The sequence below is a fragment of the Caretta caretta genome, chromosome 6 (genome assembly GCF_965140235.1).
Source record: "Caretta caretta isolate rCarCar2 chromosome 6, rCarCar1.hap1, whole genome shotgun sequence".
NCBI lineage: Eukaryota > Metazoa > Chordata > Testudines > Cheloniidae > Caretta > Caretta caretta.
The window spans coordinates 20,995,811-21,015,130 of NC_134211.1; the positions used below are offsets into that span (position 1 = coordinate 20,995,811).

A 19,320-nucleotide genomic window follows, 5' to 3' on the forward strand; every position below is an offset into this window, starting at 1 on the left:
ATTTGGCCCCAAATCTCGCACTGCTTCAAGGGCCATGCTCTTACTGAATGACCTTGGCTGGCAACAGCATTATGATAAAGCACTGTGCATCTTACATTAGGAATCTATTACAGTTCCTAACACTGAGGTAAAAATATAGGGGAGCCTCACTCGCTTCCACGTGATAAATGAGATGATAAGCAAAACGTGCAAAGTGTTTTGAAAAAGGGGCAGACAGTGAGATGGCAAAATTTGCAGACAATACAAAACTACTCACCATAGTTAAGTCCAAAGCAAACTGCGAAGAGTTACAAAGGAATCTCACAAAACTGGGTGACTGGGCAACAAAATGGCAGATGAAATTCAGTGTTGATAAATGCAAAGTAATGCACATTGGAAAACATAATCCCAACTACACATATAAAATGATGGGGTCTAATTTAGCTGTTACCACTCAAGAAAGAGATCTTGGAGTCATTGTGGATAGTTCCCTGGAAACATCCGCTCAATGTGTAGCAGCAGTCAAAAAAGCGAACAGAATGATAGGAACCATTAAGATTGAAAGGGATAGATAATAAGACAGAAAATATCATAATGCCACTACAAAAATCCATAGTACACCCCACACCTTGAATACCGTGTGCAGTTCTGGTCACCCCACCTCAAAAAGGATCCATTAGAATTGGAAAAGGTATAGAGAAGGGTAACAACAATGATTAGGGGTATGGAACAGCTTCCGTATAAGAAGTAATTAAAAAACCTGGGACTTTTCAGCTTGAAAAAGAGATGACTAAGGGGGAAGATGACAGAGGTCTATAAAATCATGACTGGTGGGGAGAAAGTGAACAAGGAAGTGTTATTTACCCCTTCACATAACACAAGAACCAGGGGTCCCCCAATGAAATGAATAGGCAGCAGGTTTAAAACAAACAAAAGGAAGTACTTCTTCACACAACACACAGTCACTCTGTGGAACTCATTACCAGGGGATGTTGTGAAGGCCAAAACTATAATGGGTTTCAAAAAAGAACTAGATCCATTCCCGGAGGATAGGTCCATCAATGGCTATTCGCCAAGATGATCAGGGATGTGACCCATGCTCTGAGTGTCCCTAGTCTCTGTTTGCCAGAAGCTGGGAGTGGCCGACAGGGGATGGCTCACTCAATGATTACCTGTTCTGTTCATTGCCTCTGAAGCACCTGGCATTGGCCACAGTCAGAAGACAGGATACTGGGCTAGCTGGACCTTTGGTCTGACCCAGTATGGCCGTTATTAGGTTACTTCCAGAACCGGAATAGATCTTGCCTATGAATAAAAGTGAGAGATACTTCTCTGGTTGCTCTTTCAAGCTCACCCAGCTAGGGGTGTGTGGGTGTGTGTTTAAAGCTCCGTAGATATTCTTCTGACTAGGAACTGCCCATGGATGATAGCCCATATCAGTAGATAACCATGATGCAGGTCATACACTGTAGCACGCTGTAAACAGTGCGGTCAGTGTCTAGAGGATGGTTCTAAAGTTTAAGTGTACTATTTGATGGCACCAAAGTCCAAGTTAGGGAGGGAAGAGGCATCTTCAGGTGAGTGGAGGGAGGGTATCAAATCAAACAGATAACAAGACCTTGCCTGATATCCACTCACTGTTGGGCATGAAGGGTCTTTTACCTCTTTCCTTGGTGGGGATAGAGGCCCCTTAACCCAGGGGCTAAGGCTAACACAAAGAATAAACATATCGTGCCAGAGACACTTATGATCTGATGACTACCGAGACTGCAGGAGTGGTTAGGCCATCCCCAAATCCTCTTGGGGAGAATGCATTTGCAGTTCTGGTCCATGGACTGTGAAACTAAAACAAACAGAGAAGTGGACACAGAAAATATGTCTGATATGCTTCATCTCCCACCATTGAAATAACCAGGGGAGCAAAATCCTTTCCATGCTAGGGAAAATAGTGGCCCTTACTGGCACAATGAGACCGAATGATAACACTGCCACCTGTGAGGGGATTCTATCAAAGAGGAAAATCACCAGTCTGTAATTGGCAGACTTCATTCCTTTCCACATGGTCCATTTCCTCTTCCTTAGTGAACTGTTGGTTAACTCCTCTGCTAAATGCTTGGGGTCTCGCACGGGGGAACAAGTTCAGGATGCCCTGTGTATCCTGCATGGAAAACTCAGGCTTTTTTAAGGTGTGTGGTTTCGTACCTTGGCACAGATAAATGCAATAAGTAGGAGTGAAGGTTGCTAACGTATGGATCGTCATGACGAAACCCACAGCCAGCAAGGAGGGGGCAGCACGGTCTCGTGACAAAACAAGATGAGGGTCAATGTTTGAGTCTCGAGCTCTATGGGGTGACAAGGACTTAGTGATGTGATCCAAAACCCACTGAAGTCAATGGGAAGACTCCTACTGTCTGCAATAGGCTTTACGTCAGGCACTAGGAGCATGGCAGCAACACTCTTGCAATGCAAGGAAAAGGCGAGGAAGCCCCTCGTGACACGCTGTGGGGATGGCCTATCTCGCTGATGCTTGTGGTGACAGAGACGCAGGCTGAGTAGGGCATCTGCATATAAGCTGATTGCCCTGTTCCCCTCACCCTGATTTCCATTTATGCACCCGTGATGGCCCTAATCTTGCCTTACACAGCAAGACATGTGTGTTCAGTGGCTGCCTCTCCTAAAGCAGCTCCCTGTTTTGCTCTCCTCCCTCTGCTAGAGAGCTTCCCCATTGCAAATTACCTGCCTAGCGCCTGCTGATTGTATCCAGGGAGAACTCATGCCAATCAGAGGTGCTCATGTCAGTGCTGGCCACGCCAGATGGCAGTATTCCTGCTCAGTGTAGCAGACAAACTGCCTCAAACCAATTGCACATTCCTGCCCTGAAAGGATGCTGTCTTAAAGTTGGATTCAGTTTATACACACAGTCCCATGCAGTCATTGCAGCTGGGATTAGGGCTCATTGAAGCTTTTTTGGATGAAAAATAGGGTTTTCAGCTCAGTAAAAATCTGTACGGAAGGCATCTCTGTGTTTTCATCACCACATTTCAATGCTTTTTGCGGGAACCGGAGATCGTTTCTGTTTTCAACCCGACGTTTTTCTTTGTTTCGGTTTTGTTTGTTTGTTTTGTTTTTAAATCAAAATTTTGCCCAGGAGGAAGAATGACCCAACTTCTGACCTGCTTTATCTGGAATTCTTTGGGGAAGAGCTAGGTTTCCAGAAATGGCTTGTAGGAGATGGGAAGGGCTTAGCTGGAAATCCATGCACTAGGCAAATCTGCAGCAAGCAAAATATCAGAGACATTTCGCTCTTTGGGTGTCTTCTGGGTTTTCCTTTGTGTAGATTCCACGACCGGACCAGCTAATGATTCTGCTTTAGATACGTACAAACTTGTTCTTGTTCAGGGCTACGGTAGGGTCCCAGCTAGCCACATGGCTTGAGCAGCACCAAGCAGCTTTATCTAATCAAGGATCAACAGGCATGGAGGAATGTTGGCCATCTGTTAGATAGGGAGGTTTGAAGAGATGGGGTTCAAGTAACTGGGATTCACTGGGTCTGCTCCGGGTGCTTAGCAAGCTAAAACATTTAATCTTTGAGGCTGTCTGTAAGGCTTCCTTAGATGTGGGGTCCGCATGTGGCCTTCCAAGAAATCCAGGATGAATGGCCCTTGCTCTAACATACCCCTAGTAATCAAGTGTTTGCACGCACCACCTGTCTCCACCTGGCCTGGTAGAACAGGCGCAGCATACCATGCTGTGGAGGAGAGCCAGGCTTCACCAGCATAGCTGGATGTTTATATTCCATGGGAGTCTTCTGCCCAGGGATGGCCATGCATGAGATCCTGCCTTATCTCTCGCTATCTTGCTTTCAGATAAGGGTCTGACTTAAGCTTGCAGCAAGAAGGCAGTTCAGAGTACACATCCCCTCCTAGAGGGGCCCTAGCAAGCTTGGCATGTGCATGAGATCAGCCCTCACCTTGTCCTTAACTCGACCTCATGCCCAGGTAATGTAGCACACATCTACTTGTCTCCACAGGGTTAAACTTGGCTCAGCAAGGTGCTTGCCTGTGACATTCTGGTGGTGCATGAAGGCCTGTCAGGGATAGCCCCTGCCAAAGTGCTGTAAACCTTCTCATTCTAGTTTGTAAGCGGGCAGCTGCAAGATGAGATTTAAGGGGTATTTTGAGTGAGATCCAGGCAACCTGACTTCCAGTTCCCTGCTCTAATCATTTCACTCATTGCCTCTGCCAAGCAAACACCTAACCTGAAACTCACAAACCTCAATGTACGTCTAACATCACTGTCTATCAGGCTGACCAATGTTGTCTCATCGTTTCCTTGTGCTCCCCATGTGTCTGCCTGCATCCATCTGTTGTTTCTTGTCTTATACTTACACAGTAAGCTCTCTGGGGCAGCGGCTCTTTTTGTTCTGTTTGTAGAGCGCTTGTCAGCCTGGGTTCCTGGGCTGTGACTGAGCTGCAAGGTGCTACTGTCATGCAACCAGTAAATAATAATGAACTATTCTTGGTGTGGGGTGAGCAGAATTACTGCTGCTTCTCCAGCCTTGACTCTTCCCCTTTGATATAACCGTTCCACAGTGGGGTGCGATTATGCCACATTTGTGATGCATCGATTCAGAGGGGTCAGCACAGGATAACAGGCTTTGAAATACCCAGCTTGTGGCTTTACACTGAGTGTAATGCTGACAGCCTATCCACATCCTTGTGGGCAGCTTACCTGGAGCAACTCCTCAATAGCACCTTGTGTATCTGCTTTTCTGGCCCATTATACGGCTGTGGCTTCCTGAATCTGGGAGGTGTCTCTTTATTATTCTTTGTCTGCCTTTTTCCTCTTTCCCAGCTGGAGCATCAAATACAGTCTCTGAACTCTGAGCAGCTGGAGACCCGGGTGCAGAATGAGCGGCTCCACCTTCTGAATGAAAACCTTCTGGAGCAGCTGGAGAGAAGCAAGTGGGAGCTGGAGGTGGCCAAGGGGCATCTGGAGCGTCTCCAGAAGGAGGCTCAGCGTGAACAGGAACAGAAAGACAGGTATGGCTGGATAGCGGTTACACAATGTGCAGTGGAAGCTGGTAGCTGCTTGTGCAGCATGACTTACCTGGTACCCAGTAGGAAGAGCTGTCTAGTGGTTAAGGAATAGCCTTGGAAGCTGCAGACCTGTGTTCTATTACGGGCTCTGTCATGAGCTCAATACCTGATCTTGGGGAAGACAAGTAATCATCTCCCTGTGGTGGTTTTCTCACTGATAAAATGTGACACGTACTAATAGTCCCCTGCTAGGGGAATTGTGAGGCTAAATTAACGTGTTACTAGCTGCTAGGCTGGAAAGCACCGTACAAGGGCAAAGAATTGTTATTTTTATTTAAAGCAGTAAGGGGGTTTCTTTCATGTGCTCTCCAGTTTATTGTAGCCTCAGCTAGAGAGGTTACAATAATTGTATCGTAACCACTGTGGGGTGCATCTCTTCAGCCTTTACCTAATAATAAGACTTAGTTCTTTTACATAGCAGCTTTTCATCTCATGATGCATTAACAAACAGAGGCAAGTATCATTATCAGTCATGACCCGCGGGTCTCAAACCTGGGCCCACAAGGTTCCTGGGAGCAGCCACTTTCTAACCCTCCACCTGGCAGCAGCTTATATGGGACCTACAAAGCCTAGCCCCAGTGTGGCTCACTGGTGCTACATAAGCCAGCAGCAGGCACCTGTCTGAACCAGTGGGCTCCATCCTGCTCTGGACTGCATGCCTTGTGCTTCCTGCTCCATTTCCTGGCATCTCCATCCAGTTTGACTCTTAGCCTCTACCTTGTGGTTCCTGAACCTCCAGCGTGTGTCCTACTTCTGACCTCCCGGTATCCTGATCAAGCCAATTCTTAATTCCTATATTGTGACTGCAAACTCTGGCTCTAATTACTAGGTTGGGCTGCCCATGACCCAGACATGACATTATCCCTATTTTATAAGTGGGGTAACTGAGGTGCTGAGAAGGAAAGTGACTTGCCCAAGGACACAGAGTAGGCTAGTGGCATAACTCAGATCTTTCGCTGGCTCCAAAGCCAATGCTCTATCCACTGAACTATCATTGAAGCTGGCAGGCTTGTACCTTTAGCAACATCACTTGTGTGTGCATGAGAGGGCGGGGGGTGGGGGGTTCCATCCTTTCTAATCTTTCACTTAACCTTGTTTCTTTTTCTTCCTTGTTTTCTTTTCCCCTCCCTTTACACAGGGATGTGTTTAGAGTCTCTAAGAACATGCAGAAAGAGAAACAAAGCCTTCTTCGACAGCTGGAGCTCCTCAGGTAAGGGGGGTGTTGAGAAACTGCTACTTCCCTAGAGAGGAGACTAGAGAAGAGGTGGAAAGGTCAGAGGCATTATCCACCCCACAGACAGAAATAGATTCAAAACTCCAGCTGTGCCCAAGAATGCTTGTTTGCTCTGGGAGAGTTCCTTGGCATCCAGAATTAGTGACTCTTTGGGGTGGGAGTTGGGAATCCTCCAACCAATAGCCAAAGGGATTTGGGCTGGTTTGTTAGCTCTGGTACTCTTCAGGCTACCTTGTTTCCAGATGTGACAACACTGCCAAAGCACCATACGAATTCTTTGTCTCTCCAGAAAGCTGTAATAATATTGAATGTATTTCGGTGGCATCCATAGATTCACAAAGGGGCCAGTATAATCATCCAGCTTGACCTCCTGCATAACACAGGCCATAGGATGTCACCCAGCAATTCATCCAGTGAAGGGGATTATTCTTTCCTCCTGTTTAAGGGAATACTATGGAGTCCCATTGTTATCTGGACTGAGACCCCCCATCCAACCCATCTGGCAGGAAGGGGATCCTTATTTCCCTAATTAGCTCTCCAGTGTTGGCGTCTGCCCTGCTCCCAAGGAGTGTTTGGTAACCACTCTGCTTCTCTCTCTCTCACCTTCCTTTGGAGCAGAGAGATGAACAAGAAGCTTCGGGATGACAGAGATGCCTTTGAAGCCAAGAAGCTGGTTAGTCTAAGAAAGAAAATCCTAATCCCCAACCACCGCCCTTTCGACTGCTGCTGTTATTGTCATCATTCGGGGGCCCTGCACTTCCACGGGGGACACTGACCCAAGCATCTGAGGCCTGGTGTAGCACCTTAGACTTCCACGCACTTCTCCTGTTCTGGAGAGTGCCGTGCAGATTACATTCAAGCCGGTGGGAAGGGGCTGCTGGAGTCCACTGTCCTGTGGCAGTGGTGAAGGGGGAGCCCAAGTGTGGGGACCAGGGGAGTTTGTGATTGAGCCAGGGAATTCAAGGCCAGGAGGACATTGGTGCTGAATCCCACGCCGAAGGTCAGGCTGTGTTAGCCTGAATGGTGATGATGGGGTAGAGTCCAGTGAGATTGTCTGCCTGCCGGCACCCATCTCTGCAGCCTCCAGGGCCCATTTGAGTTAATAGCAAGTAGTACTGCCTGGCCCCTCCGTCCTTTGTGCCAGCCGCTGCCAGCCTGGTCCCAGCCCTATCCCTGTCAAATGTGCTGCACAGACATGCAACAGCAAGCCCACAGGGAGGGGGATGGGGCTCAGACCCCATAAAGGAAGGGGAATAGCACCACTGGGTTCACTGTGGGCCTCATCTGCATCACCTTTGCCTACAATCTGATTGTCTTGAAGATGCAGCCTTGGATGGGGGGTGAGCTGAGCTATTGGCACCATATGATGTGCGAGGCAGGCGGGCTCACCAGCATCCCAGCATTTACTTAAAGGCTGGATGGCCTCCCAGACTAGTAAGAGCGTGTGGTGTAGGTGGACGTCCTTGTGGGCCCTTCATTCATCTTGCAGCAAAGCTCCTTTCCCCTCCCCTTCACCCACATTTGGATCCATCCTTGCAACCAGGGGTCATCTTCCCCCAACCTTGCCACCGTGTTCCACTGGTGAAGATGTGGAGGGGACGGCCTTCCAGCAATGTCAATGAGCATGCAAGGAGGGGATGCAGCAAAGCGGAGGGCTGGGGTAAGGAGGATCCAGCAAGTCCAAGCCAGGCTGGCACTTGGGTAGGGGTCAGTAAAACCAGCAAGACCAGCCTGATGACATGTGACTGGGATCAGTTCCAGGGGTCCCGTCTACGGTTTGGCTGCGAGCTGCTCCTCCTGGAAGAAAGGCTGGAGTAAAATCCAAAGAAGGAAGGGCTTGTTTCAGAACAACGTAATTGCATTGATGATTTCCTCTAGGGCTCAGGGGGCGGGATTTGTTTCTGAACCCTGCATAGGGAAGCTGCTAATCGCGTGCGTGAGTGTTGTGGTGCAAGTTGGTGGTGGGTAGCCAGCCACAATCTAGACCATAGCTGGAATCCACCCTATCAGAGCACACAGTTCCAGCTCTGCCTGTGTCCTGGGTGAAAAGTGTCAGCTAAGCCATCTGGAGGAGGTACCAGCTCACCTCTTCCAGAGGAACCGGAGTCCCTGCTGCACCAAGAGCTGGTATGCAGTCATTCAGGATATCCAGTCCAGTTGCTGGCTTTATCGTAGGGATCACATGGCATGTTCGCATACTGCCTTCTCCTGGAAAAATAACCCAATAAAAACAGATCACCGTATTGCAGAGTCCAATGCAAACAGGGGGGGAAATGGTGCTTTTACCTTTTTCACTATATTCTGCTTCAATGCCAGGCCTTTCCGTCACACCTACCCAGACTGCTGAGCTCCAGTGGTTGTTGGGATGATAACCACCCTCTTGGCATCCTAGCTTTTCTTCTTAATGATCTGTTGTGTCAAGGAAACCTCCCCCCTGGCTCCTTTTACCTTGATTTCAAACGGGGGCAGTTGTACTGGTGCAAGGCACTTGTGACACCGGTGCAGCTTATTTGCACCGGTTCAGTGGCATTGGTGCACCTATATGAATAATCTCCCAGTGTGGACAAGGCTTTAGCATCCCCTCCCCCTGCCGAGAGGTTCATCTCAGTTTTCAGCCTGTTGTGGTATCAGCCTGTTCTCGTCCTCCACCAGTATGAAGGAAGTCAGGTCCTGGTTTTTCTGATGTTAAATAAAATGGGGGAAAGGACCCTCTTTGAGGCAGTCTGTATAGCCTAAAGAGCAGAAGCAGAATCCGTTTGTGTTGTTTTGTTTTAGAGCCGTTCAGAGGAATACTACAAACACACCTCCACTCTAAGATATTTCTGCCCTAGAAGTGTGGGGCTCATCTCGCTTAGCTGGGTTTTTTAAATGTGGTTTAATTGACAGGGGTGATGGCAATAGGAAAAAAGTTAGCAACTTATTCAGGAAACAGCCACAGACGCCATTAAAGAGGCCAGTAAAAGCTTCTGTACTGAACATGGGGCGCCTGAGGTACGGACTGTCTTGGAGACTGGAATCTGTCCCCGAGCCCCAACCTGGGCATTGCATTGAAACCTCAGCCACACCCAAAATGACAGGTCAGGAGAAAACACCGATCCGTTTCTTGCCATATTTCTTTATTTTGGGAATTTGGGGGCCAGATCCTCATCGGGTGTAAATCAGCAGAGTTCAAATGAAGTCAGTGAGGTGGGACTGATTTATATCAGACCCATTTTTCTAGCCCTGTGTGTGAAATGTTACTGTATAGAGTTAGCGACCAAAACCTCAGTTACCCATAGGCTTAGATTCAACATAGATTGCAGTCAATACCTGCTCCAGAAGAAAAGCCAGGTCAGCACTCAGGCAAGACCAGGCGACTTCAGCTGTTACAACAATAGTTGGGTCTCTTATTTTGAGGCATTCAGACATTTAGCTGTTGTTTGTGTGTGTATGAGTGTGCATGCATCTATATGTAATATATATGACACGTATTTAAAATCATGAGCCAGGTGCTGCGGTATGGCTGATGCACAGAGTCCAGTTCAGGGGTATGCACACAGAGGCATGCACTGCTCCTGCTGTAGCTCTGTCCAGGGCTGATCCCCTTGTACTGCATTAGAGCAACTGGGGGCTGCTCTGACTTGTGCCAGCTGTAACAGGCCCATGAGGCTGAAATGCAGCCTAAGAACAGCGTGGCACAAGGTACTGCCTTTACCCTTCCCCCTCCTATGATGGTAGCAGGGAGGGGGAATGGTGTAAGAACCCTGACATCAGCTGTGTACCACCAGCCAATCAACGTCCCGCTGCTTTAAGAGCAGATTGTACTGATGGTATGGTGCAAAGAAAATCTGTCCTTCAAGAGAGAATTGGTAATCTGGGCAGGTTATAATGGGAACTGCATTCGAAGTCTGAGGCATGTATTCCAGACACAGGGCTTTCTTTCCACGGTGAACCCTTAGCAGCAGGACAGGGGGTGGGGACTTCAGTCTTCCCAGCCTACTGTTTCTATTAATATTGGAGCTTACTGCTTTTAAACCCAGGGATTCTGGTGGTCAACCAATCCACATCTCATTTCAATATGAAGTCATTCAAGGCCTGTGAGGCTGTCAGGGGCATTGATTTGCCACAGCTCCCTTACAGGGACTCTACCTACTGGAATGTGATGCAAGTTCTAGCCATCGGCAGCAGCAACAGGGCGTTTTCTATCTGGTCTTTTCTGTGGTTCTGGCATGTGTGTTTAAACACAGCCCCTCGTGGAGAGGGAATGTATCTAGTTTGTAAATTCGCAAAAATGATTTAAAAATTTAGCTCTTTGTAAAGCTTAGGAAGGATAATGTTATTTCCGTGAAATGAAGGTGCAAGGAACAAGCACATGGGCTAGAGCGAGGGGTATAGGACTGTATGTGCCTAATTGCAACAAGAACCCTGATCCTCTGCACTCTTTTAGGAAGGGTTTTATCCCCCGTTCTTCCGAAAAGCTTCTAACATTGCCACGGGCATGGTTGTGCAGTCCATGCTAACACGGTGTGGCTTTGCATCGCCCTCTAGGGGCTCGACCACACACACAGGTTTATGAGCAAACAGCTGAGCCTTCAGCAGAAGCAGTACGTTGTGCTTTTAAATCCGGAAGTCCCAGGTTTGATCCCCAGCCATGCTGTTATATTTGTATGGTGTGTGTTAGCAAAGGTGCTGTCCCGATCAGGCAAGATTCCTCTGTTCACCACTAGTAAGGCACTGGGACCTAAACTGCCAGGACATGCCAGCAGAGGAATGTGAATGAGAAGTAGAGGACATGCCTTCCCTTCCCCCCATAGTAGGTCTATGCATTCTGTTGTCTTCATGGAATCCTGGGCATTGTGTATTGTCCAGTTGTGATGTCATGTTTGTGTCTGTACCATCTATGTGAAAAGCCAAAGTTACACGAAGCCAACAAGCCAATAAAAGCCTGATGAACCAATGGGAAAAAAAAAATCCCAGCAACTGTCTCTCTTTTTTTAGAAATAGGTATTTATTTAGTAGGTAACGTTTACTCTCTGGGTAGGGCTGGCTGGTAACAGATTACCCAGGAGTCACCTGAGCTCCCAAGGTGACTGACGGGCTCTGCGGGATTGCCTGAGGTGCATGTGACACATGAGATGGGATGGCTGCATGGTTCCAAGCGTTGAGAGCACTCAAATTTCAGCTGCTATTCCCAGTCGGACCCTTGCATGTTTTCTCCTCCCGCTGTGGCTGAGTGTCTCCCGTGCTTTGCTTCACCCTGGGAGGAACACTTGAACCACATTCTGATATGAGCTTCAGGAAATGGGCTACCAAGACCTTACGGTGGGGGACACGTGCTCTGTGGCTGTCTGAGAATCAGGGCCCTCCTGATATAAACTAGCCCCCGACAGAATTCCTTTTTTATAACCAGATACCATCAGCCCTAGGGCATGACGGGGTTTATATTTAAATCCCTTTCCTCTGCCATGCTCTGGAAATAGAACCAGCTGACGTCCCCCTGCAAAGCAGGCTGTTTTTGCTGGTTTCCGTGGGCGTGGGATCTGGTCCCAAACGTTTATTTTCTGTGGTAATATTTTTTTAACTTGCAGTTCAGCTTAGCCCTGTAGGCAAGGGAGGCCATCGACTCCAGAGGACCATTTTAAAATACCACCGATTTAGAGTTCTTGTCCCCTGAGAAGCTACTGTCCACATTTGATTATATTTTTAAAAAATTGCCTTGGGATGAGCTTTGGGGGGAAGGGTTGTTTGAGGGTGGGGCGTGGGGGGGTTTCTTACTTGGGGGGTGGGGGCAGGTAAACAGCCCAGCCTAGGCTATATGCATGTGAAGCTCAACCCCTGGGAGCACTTAGCGTGAGCCACTTGCAGGGGTTCTCTTAGTCAAGAAGAGCTGCTCCTGCAGATGTAGGGTAGGTTAAAAACCCACTTCCACACCCTCCTCCTCCTTCCTCCCCCCCAAAAAAATCTTGTGTTTGTGTCTGTAGGCCTGCAAAATGATGTGTAATCTGGAGACGAGACCTCACCCCTCCCCTTAGCCAGCATATGAACCACACTTCCTCGTCTGTGTGTGGTCTCATTTGTTGTGACTGGCGGGTGGATGAGGGCAGGCTGATCCAGTGGTTAGCAAGCTAGCTTGAGATTTAGGAGACCTGGGTTCAATTTCCCTGCTCTGCCATAGACGCCCCAGCCTGCCCTCGGGCAAGTCCTTGAGGTTCTCTTTGTGGGAATGACTCTACCTCACAGACGTGTTTATTTTCTTTAATATTTTTTCCTGTGCTCTCTGGGAAGCTGGCTGCAGGGAAGGGACCAGTCAGACAAGTCTAAAAATGAGAAATGCCATTGAAAAGTTGCAATGGTGTGTGGTATTACTTTAGGTGGACTAGAGGGGGTCCCAAGATATTAACGTAAGCCAGTCATGTCCAACATTAAACAGTGTTTGGGATTGTTATACTGAGACCTCGGCCTGCTTAGCACCATGGCAAACATACCATTTAAACTCCTTTTAACCTTTAATTAAAGATAAAGAAAAGAAAAAAACAGTTAAAGCATTTGAGACATCAAGCATTAAACAAGGGTATGATTTTAAGAACATCCCTTGGTCCCTTTCCCTTCAGCTGGAGTGCGATTTTAGAAGGGGAAAACCCCCGTGTCTGACAGTCTCTTAGGTGGGATCAAAGACAGTCAGAACTGTCCTTTTGAGTAAAAGAGAAGTTAGTTGAGATGAGCTATAGCTGTTGCTGCCACTGTTAGGCTGATCCCATTTCACCTCAGGGATTCTGCTATAGCTGGTAGGGGTGGTGATGTCATCCGGGTCCCTCCCTCTGGCCTGGTGTGGGGCAGGACAACTCTCAGGATTAGGACGACAAAGGTGCGAGGTCCCAGGCGACAGTAGAGGTGGCAGCGAAGATGGTAAAGCTACCTCCAGTAGCCTCCATCTCTTCTTCTATTTTCTTCCCCCCAAGTCTCTCTCTTTAAGGACCCACAAAGGGAATGATGGGTAGAATAGACCACCCCCTTGTTGGTTGCTCAACCCATTTGGCATAATAGCTGCCACACTGATTTTGGTTCATTGCTTTCCAAGTCCCCATCTTCTGTTGTTACCAAGCATGAGTTCAGCATAGTTCTATCAATGTGGCCTTTTTGGTTTGAACTCGGTTAGTCTCTGGTTCTCTTGTACCTATTTATAACAGTCATTGTTGACAACTTGACCGACTTTCCACCAACATTTGTTATTAAAGGTTATTGTAACAGCTTGTGAATGCATGTCTTACAAGTGAACTCCCGCCTCTGGTAACTTTGTCGGCTCAATTATCACAACAGCTGCCAAGTGAAAATTTCTCCATAGACACACATGCATGTTGCTACCAAAGCCCCTATTGGAGAAGTGATTTTTCTCACCTGCTGTTCCTATGGAGTATGTGTGGCTTTCTGCCTAGTAAAAGCAGGAGGAGGTCCTGGCACAGGTCCCCTTTGAGCAGCAATCTCCCTCCATCTGCTGCAATCCCTACATGGGATGGAACTAGGTGAACAGGTGTGCAGCAGTTGTGATTAAGAACAGAATGTGTGCGGTAACCACAATCTCGAGCGTTATGAAACACTGAGCCATACTGAAGAGTGGTGTGACTCCCTACTTAACAGGAAATGCCTGTTTGCTATAATCCTTCCAATCGTGACACCGCCTTTACCACCTCAGAGTATGAAAAAATCATAAGAAGGGCCCACATTCAGCTAGCTATTTCTGCTCATGCTGAGAATAAGGCTGGTGATTTTTACTGGGACCATTCATGTGCTTAAAGCTAGGTGTATGCTTAAGTACCTTCCTGACTCAGGGCCCGGAAATGTAATGTAGCGGTTACCATGAAAATCTCGTGAAGTCCTAAGTGCATGTAATTCTTTAACTCCTCTTGCACATCCACCCAACGCTGTGGCTATTGGCTGGACTCCATTGCTGTACATGCCAAAGCCTTGAAAGGGTTGAAAAACCATCTCCCTTGTGAGGCTGGAGCTGCCATTCGCTCAGTGGGGTTTGAGCTGGTGCCTTCTGGTGCTTGGTCATTTGGCTGATGGATCCTAATTGCTCTTTTCATCCCCTCTCTTTAAGTTCCAGGCACATCAGAGCAAAAGGCCCCTGTTGAAGAAAGGGTCAGTGATAGGCAAATGCCTGTTGGAGGACAAGCTGGTCAAACGGTTAGACAGGAATTTTTGTTGTGTTAGTCGCATGCCATAAGTCTGTGATCAGCTGAGCCAGCCTGCTGGCCCAGCTGTGTTCTGTGTCTGCCCCGCCACTATGTGGGCCAATGATGGGTTAATTGTTGGAGCTCGGTGGGTTGCAGCTTGATGGAGACAGGAGTGGCTAACCAGTGTTCTTTGTCTACACACGGGGCTTGCACTGGTGCAGCAACGTGGGTGGCCGGCTATCAATTGTTGGAATCAAGGCAAATTCCCCATGTAGACAAAGCTACAGGCGCTACTAAAGTGGTTGAATTACTTAAATCACAAGGACTAATTTTAAGAAATAATCTGCAGTTGTGAGGGCCCAATTTTGTCCCTGCAGCTAAGAGAGTCTGCAGTTAACTCCTGGCGTGCACGCTCCTTTAGCCACTAGCCTGTTTACCAGACTGTGCATGCAACCCCCCCTTTTTACCCCTGCCGCCTTAGTGGCCACATATTTAAGCCCCTGGTAAAAGTCTGGTTTACAACATCTGAGCAAATCCTCTGCTGGGAATTTGAAGAAGCTGGGGAGGATCCCTGAGCTTCTTGCTGAGATTCTACCCAATGCGACCAGAAGGGCCTGGAGATATTGTCCTCCCATTCCTCTCAAGAGTTGTGCCTTTGGTGAGCCAGCACACAGCTGCTGGCATGTGATGATCCAAAGGGTTTAGCAGGGGCAGAGGCTTGGCGATTGCGGTGGTGTGGGGAAGAGGAGGAGTGCTTGATCTTCCTTCTGTTCCATTCCTGCTGTCGAGCGACCACGTTACTTAAGAATTGCTATAACCTCAGGAGAGCCTGTAAACGTGCAGCTGCACCACTCCACCTGAGGTGGTGGTTTGCCTTCAGTGGCCTTGATGAAAACTATTCTCTGAAGTAGGGTGACCAGGTGTCAGGTTTTCGATCAGAACAGCCGGTCAAGAAGGGACCCTGTCAGCGCCAGTCAGCACCACCAACCGTGCTGTTAAAAGTCTGGTTCGCGGTACAGCAGGGCTAAGGCACCCCAGAAGTGGACAGCAGGTCCGGCTCCTAGGCAGGGGGGAGCCACGGGGCTCTGCATGCTGGCCTTGCCCTGAGCATCGGCTCTGCCCTCCCATTGGCCAGTTCCTGGCCAATGGGAGCTGGGAGGGCGGTGTCTGTGGGCAAGAGCAGCGCGTGCTGCAGAGCCCCTGGCTCCCACCTCCCCACCAAGGAGCCGGACCTGATGTCCGCTTCTGGGGCACAGCGTGGTGCCCCAGGACAGGCAGGGAGCCTGCCTTGGCTCCGCAGCACCGCCGCCCAAGGTAAGCCCATGCTCCAACCCCCTGTCCCAGCCCTAAGCCCCCTCCTGCATCCCAAGCCCCTCATCCCCAGACCCACTTCAGAGCCCACACCCAGAGCCCTGACCCCCTCCCATACCTCACCCCATTACACCTCACCCCCCTGCCCCAGGCCAGAGCCCCCTCCCCCACCCTGAACCCCTCATCCCCAGCCCCACCCTAGAGCTCTCAACCCCTGCACCTCAACCCCCTGTCCCAGCCCTGAGCCCCCTCCTGCATCCCTACCCCAGAGCCCACAACCCCAGACCAGAGCCCTGATCCCCCCTGCACCATCAACCCCCTGCCCCAGCCCAGAGCCCCCTCCCGCACCCTAAACCCCTCATCCCCAGCCCCACCCCAGAGCCCCCTCCTGCACCCCAACCCTCTGCCACAGCCCCCTCCCACACTCTGAATCCCTCAGCCCCCCACCAGCTTGGAGCCCCGTCCTGCACCCCAAACCCGTCATCCCCAGCCCCACCCCAGAACCCATACCCCCAGCTGGAGCCCTCATCCCCTCCCACACCCCAACTCCCTGCCCCAGCCTGGAGCCCTCTCCCGCACCCTGAACCCCTCATTTCTGGCCCCACCCTGGAGCCTGCACCCCCATTTAGAGCCCTCACTCTCTCCTGCACCCCAGCCCCCTGCCCCAGCCTAGTGAAAGTGAGTGAGGGTGGGGAAGAGTGAGCCACCGAGGGAGGGGGAATGAAGTGAGCGGGGGGTGAGGCCTTGGGGAAGGGGCAGGGCAGGGGCTGGGGCTTCAGGGAAGGGGCGGGGCTAGGGTGTTCGGTTTTGTGCCAATAGAAAGTTGGCAACCCAACTCTGAAGAGGCCTTTGCCTCTCAACCCCATATTCCAGCCAGTCGTGTTTGTGTATCTTTAGGGTGTAGAGGGAAGGTCATGCACATTTCTATTCTCCAAGAGCTGGAGCCCATGTGTGAGCTTCCTCCTGTTGGGAATTTCAATCGGTCAACTATTCTCCATCACTTCTGGTCTGATCACCCTATAATACAAGGAGGAAAATGAATGCACTTAGGAGGTAATGAATGTCCACAGCCCTAGTGGTATTGGCCACATGCAGGCTTAGGGGAGAGGGAAAAGAGCTGACCCCTGGTCCATCCACTAGTGCCTTGTATTAAATGCAAGCGTGATACAATTGTGAGCATGCTACCCTAGGATTAGGCTGTGATGTAGCCTGCACGTCTCCCCTGGCCCCACCTCGTTTGGATCTGGTCCAGTGTCCATGGAAGCGAAAGGAAATCTTTCCACTGAGTTCAGTCTCACATCTTCCCTTTCCCTTCTTCTAGGTCCTGAACAATGGCGAGCCAACCCGGCCATAGAACCCTTCATAGCTCTCAGCTCCTCACTGTGTGCTCCAAGTCCTAATGAGCCCTCTGCACCAAGTGAATTATTCCAAAGGTGCCTGCTCTCCCTGCCATCCGATTAACATCATATATGACCAGTTGCACGGGGCAGCCTGCCCTAAGGTCCTGTAATCCTCCCTCTTAGTGGAGACGTGGCTTCAAACACACGCAACGGTGGGCGGTCATGCAGCCATTTCACAACTACGACAGAGTGGGTGATGACCCACTCGACCTTCCCTAGGGAAAAGCTCCACTGCAGTTGAGAGATTACAGCTGGGAAGCAGCCGGCTCAGAAGAATAACCGTCTGTCAGAGCCCAGATCTTTTTGGTCTTCCTTCCCCTGAGCCAGTTGTGTGTGGTGTTAAGACCCAGTTTTTAGAACTGGTTTGTGGAGCTCACACCAGAGGTGAAAGTAAGCCAGTCTGGTATGGTACGGCATATCGGCAAGAGCCCGTACACCGGGCCGGGCCGGACCGGCTTCCCCAGGCTGGCGCTTTAAAGGGCCCCGGGCTCCCTGCAGCGGCTGGAGCCCCGGGGCCTGTAAAGCGCCACCCAAGCCCCGCTGACGGAGCCCCTGGGGTAACTGCATCAGGCTCCGGCGGTGATTTAAAGGGCCAGGGGCTCTGCTGTGGTAGCGGTGTCCAGAACCCGGGGCCCTTTAAATCGCCCCTGAGCCCCAGGGCTCCCAGCTGCCTCTGCAGCTGGTAGCTCCGGGTGTGATTTAAAGGCCTGGGGGCTCCCAGCCGCAGCCGGAGCCCTGGGGTCTTTAAATCTTGATTTAAAGGGCCCGGGTTTTTAAAGGCCCCCGCCTCTTCCGGTTGAGGCCACGCCCCCTGCTCAGGACTCCGGAGTACCAGTAAGTCCTTTAAGTTGCTTTCACCCCTGGTTGTAAATCATAGCGATGTTGGGTTGGAACGGACCGTGAGAAGTCACCAAGTCCAGCCCCCTGCACTTGGTGTGGGAATGTGATCACTCAGCTGAACTGTGGCTGCTAATAAGGGGCGTGTTTTTGATGAAATTAGAAATTGAAAAACAGAATCATCTTGCAGTGTCTTGTTTTTCCTCCCCCCTCCCCCCATTCCTTTCTCCCCTGTTTTCCCTTCCCTTTTCCTGTGGCAATAGGAAAAAGGAAGGGACAGGGTGGCAGGTGAGAACCAAGAACTGAAAGAACAACAACAACAAAAAGCCAGCAAAAATAAATTTTCTATTTTAAAAAAAATCCTAAAAATGTTCAAATAAACCAAACATCACTCTTTTTGGAAACCTGCCACACACGATTGGCTACAATTTGTTTTCTTGAAATCCCCCCTTCCCCCCATCTAATTACAACACAGACAGTCACCATAAGAAATGGTTTGAAATGGACTCTTAGTCAGCCTGTCCGTACCCCTACTGGTGCCAGGATCCTATTGCCACCATCTCTGAGTTTCCTTTGAGTTTTGCTCCATTAAGAGGCCTTGAACCTATATAACATGTGGGTAAGATCCACAGTCTCGGATCCCAATCTTGCAAACACTGAAACGTGCGTAAGAGGTTGCAGAACTGGGACATGTGTGCTGTGTCCTCTTGCCTCCTTCCTCCCCTAGGGGGCACTGTTGGTCTTGAGTCTTAGTCAGTGTGTGTGTGTGTGTGTGTGTGTCCCAGTCAGTATTCTGTGTGCTCTAACTTGGTCACATTGATCATTTCTGGGGCCTCCCCATCCCATCTCTGGGGCACACATGGGTCTCGGCGCAGACAGCTGGTTCCTGGGGATCTTCCTCTCACTTTCCTGGAGGATGTGACTGTGGAAGAGCCCAACAAGAAGAGCTGTAAATACTTCGTGGCCACCACAACCACACTGAAGAAGGAGAAAGCAAACAGCATGAGCTTTGGAGAGCGCTGCACCTCAAGCTGTGAGCGAAAGCTGCAGCAAATGGCAGGGGCTGGTGGGCACCCAAGGACGGCTCCAAAGGGTGATGTCAGCTGGAGGCAAACACCAGATGAATTGGACGATGATCCCCTATTGTCCTCCGGAGAGCAGCCCATTGGCACTGAAACCATGGTAAGTCTAATCATTTAGGGCTCTTCCTTTTCCCTCATGTGTTACTGGGGGCAGATGGGTGAATCTTGTGGAGCTTTTGTGAACCTTACCACCCACCTCCAATCTCCATTGGTTTATACCAGCTG

The 19,320-nt window shown here is 49.8% G+C and overlaps 1 protein-coding gene across 1 annotated transcript in view; it reads left to right on the plus strand.

Moving 5' to 3' along the window:
* CRACR2B (calcium release activated channel regulator 2B) overlaps positions 1-19,320 on the plus strand; it is a 77,868-nt gene that overhangs the window by 48,440 nt on the left and 10,108 nt on the right. Inside the window, exons 8-12 of the mRNA XM_075129309.1 lie at positions 4,834-5,021; positions 6,217-6,288; positions 6,931-6,985; positions 14,396-14,475; positions 18,889-19,195. Of these exons, the coding sequence (XP_074985410.1) occupies positions 4,834-5,021; positions 6,217-6,288; positions 6,931-6,985; positions 14,396-14,475; positions 18,889-19,195 (702 nt within the window). The remainder of the gene's footprint in view (positions 1-4,833; positions 5,022-6,216; positions 6,289-6,930; positions 6,986-14,395; positions 14,476-18,888; positions 19,196-19,320) is intronic.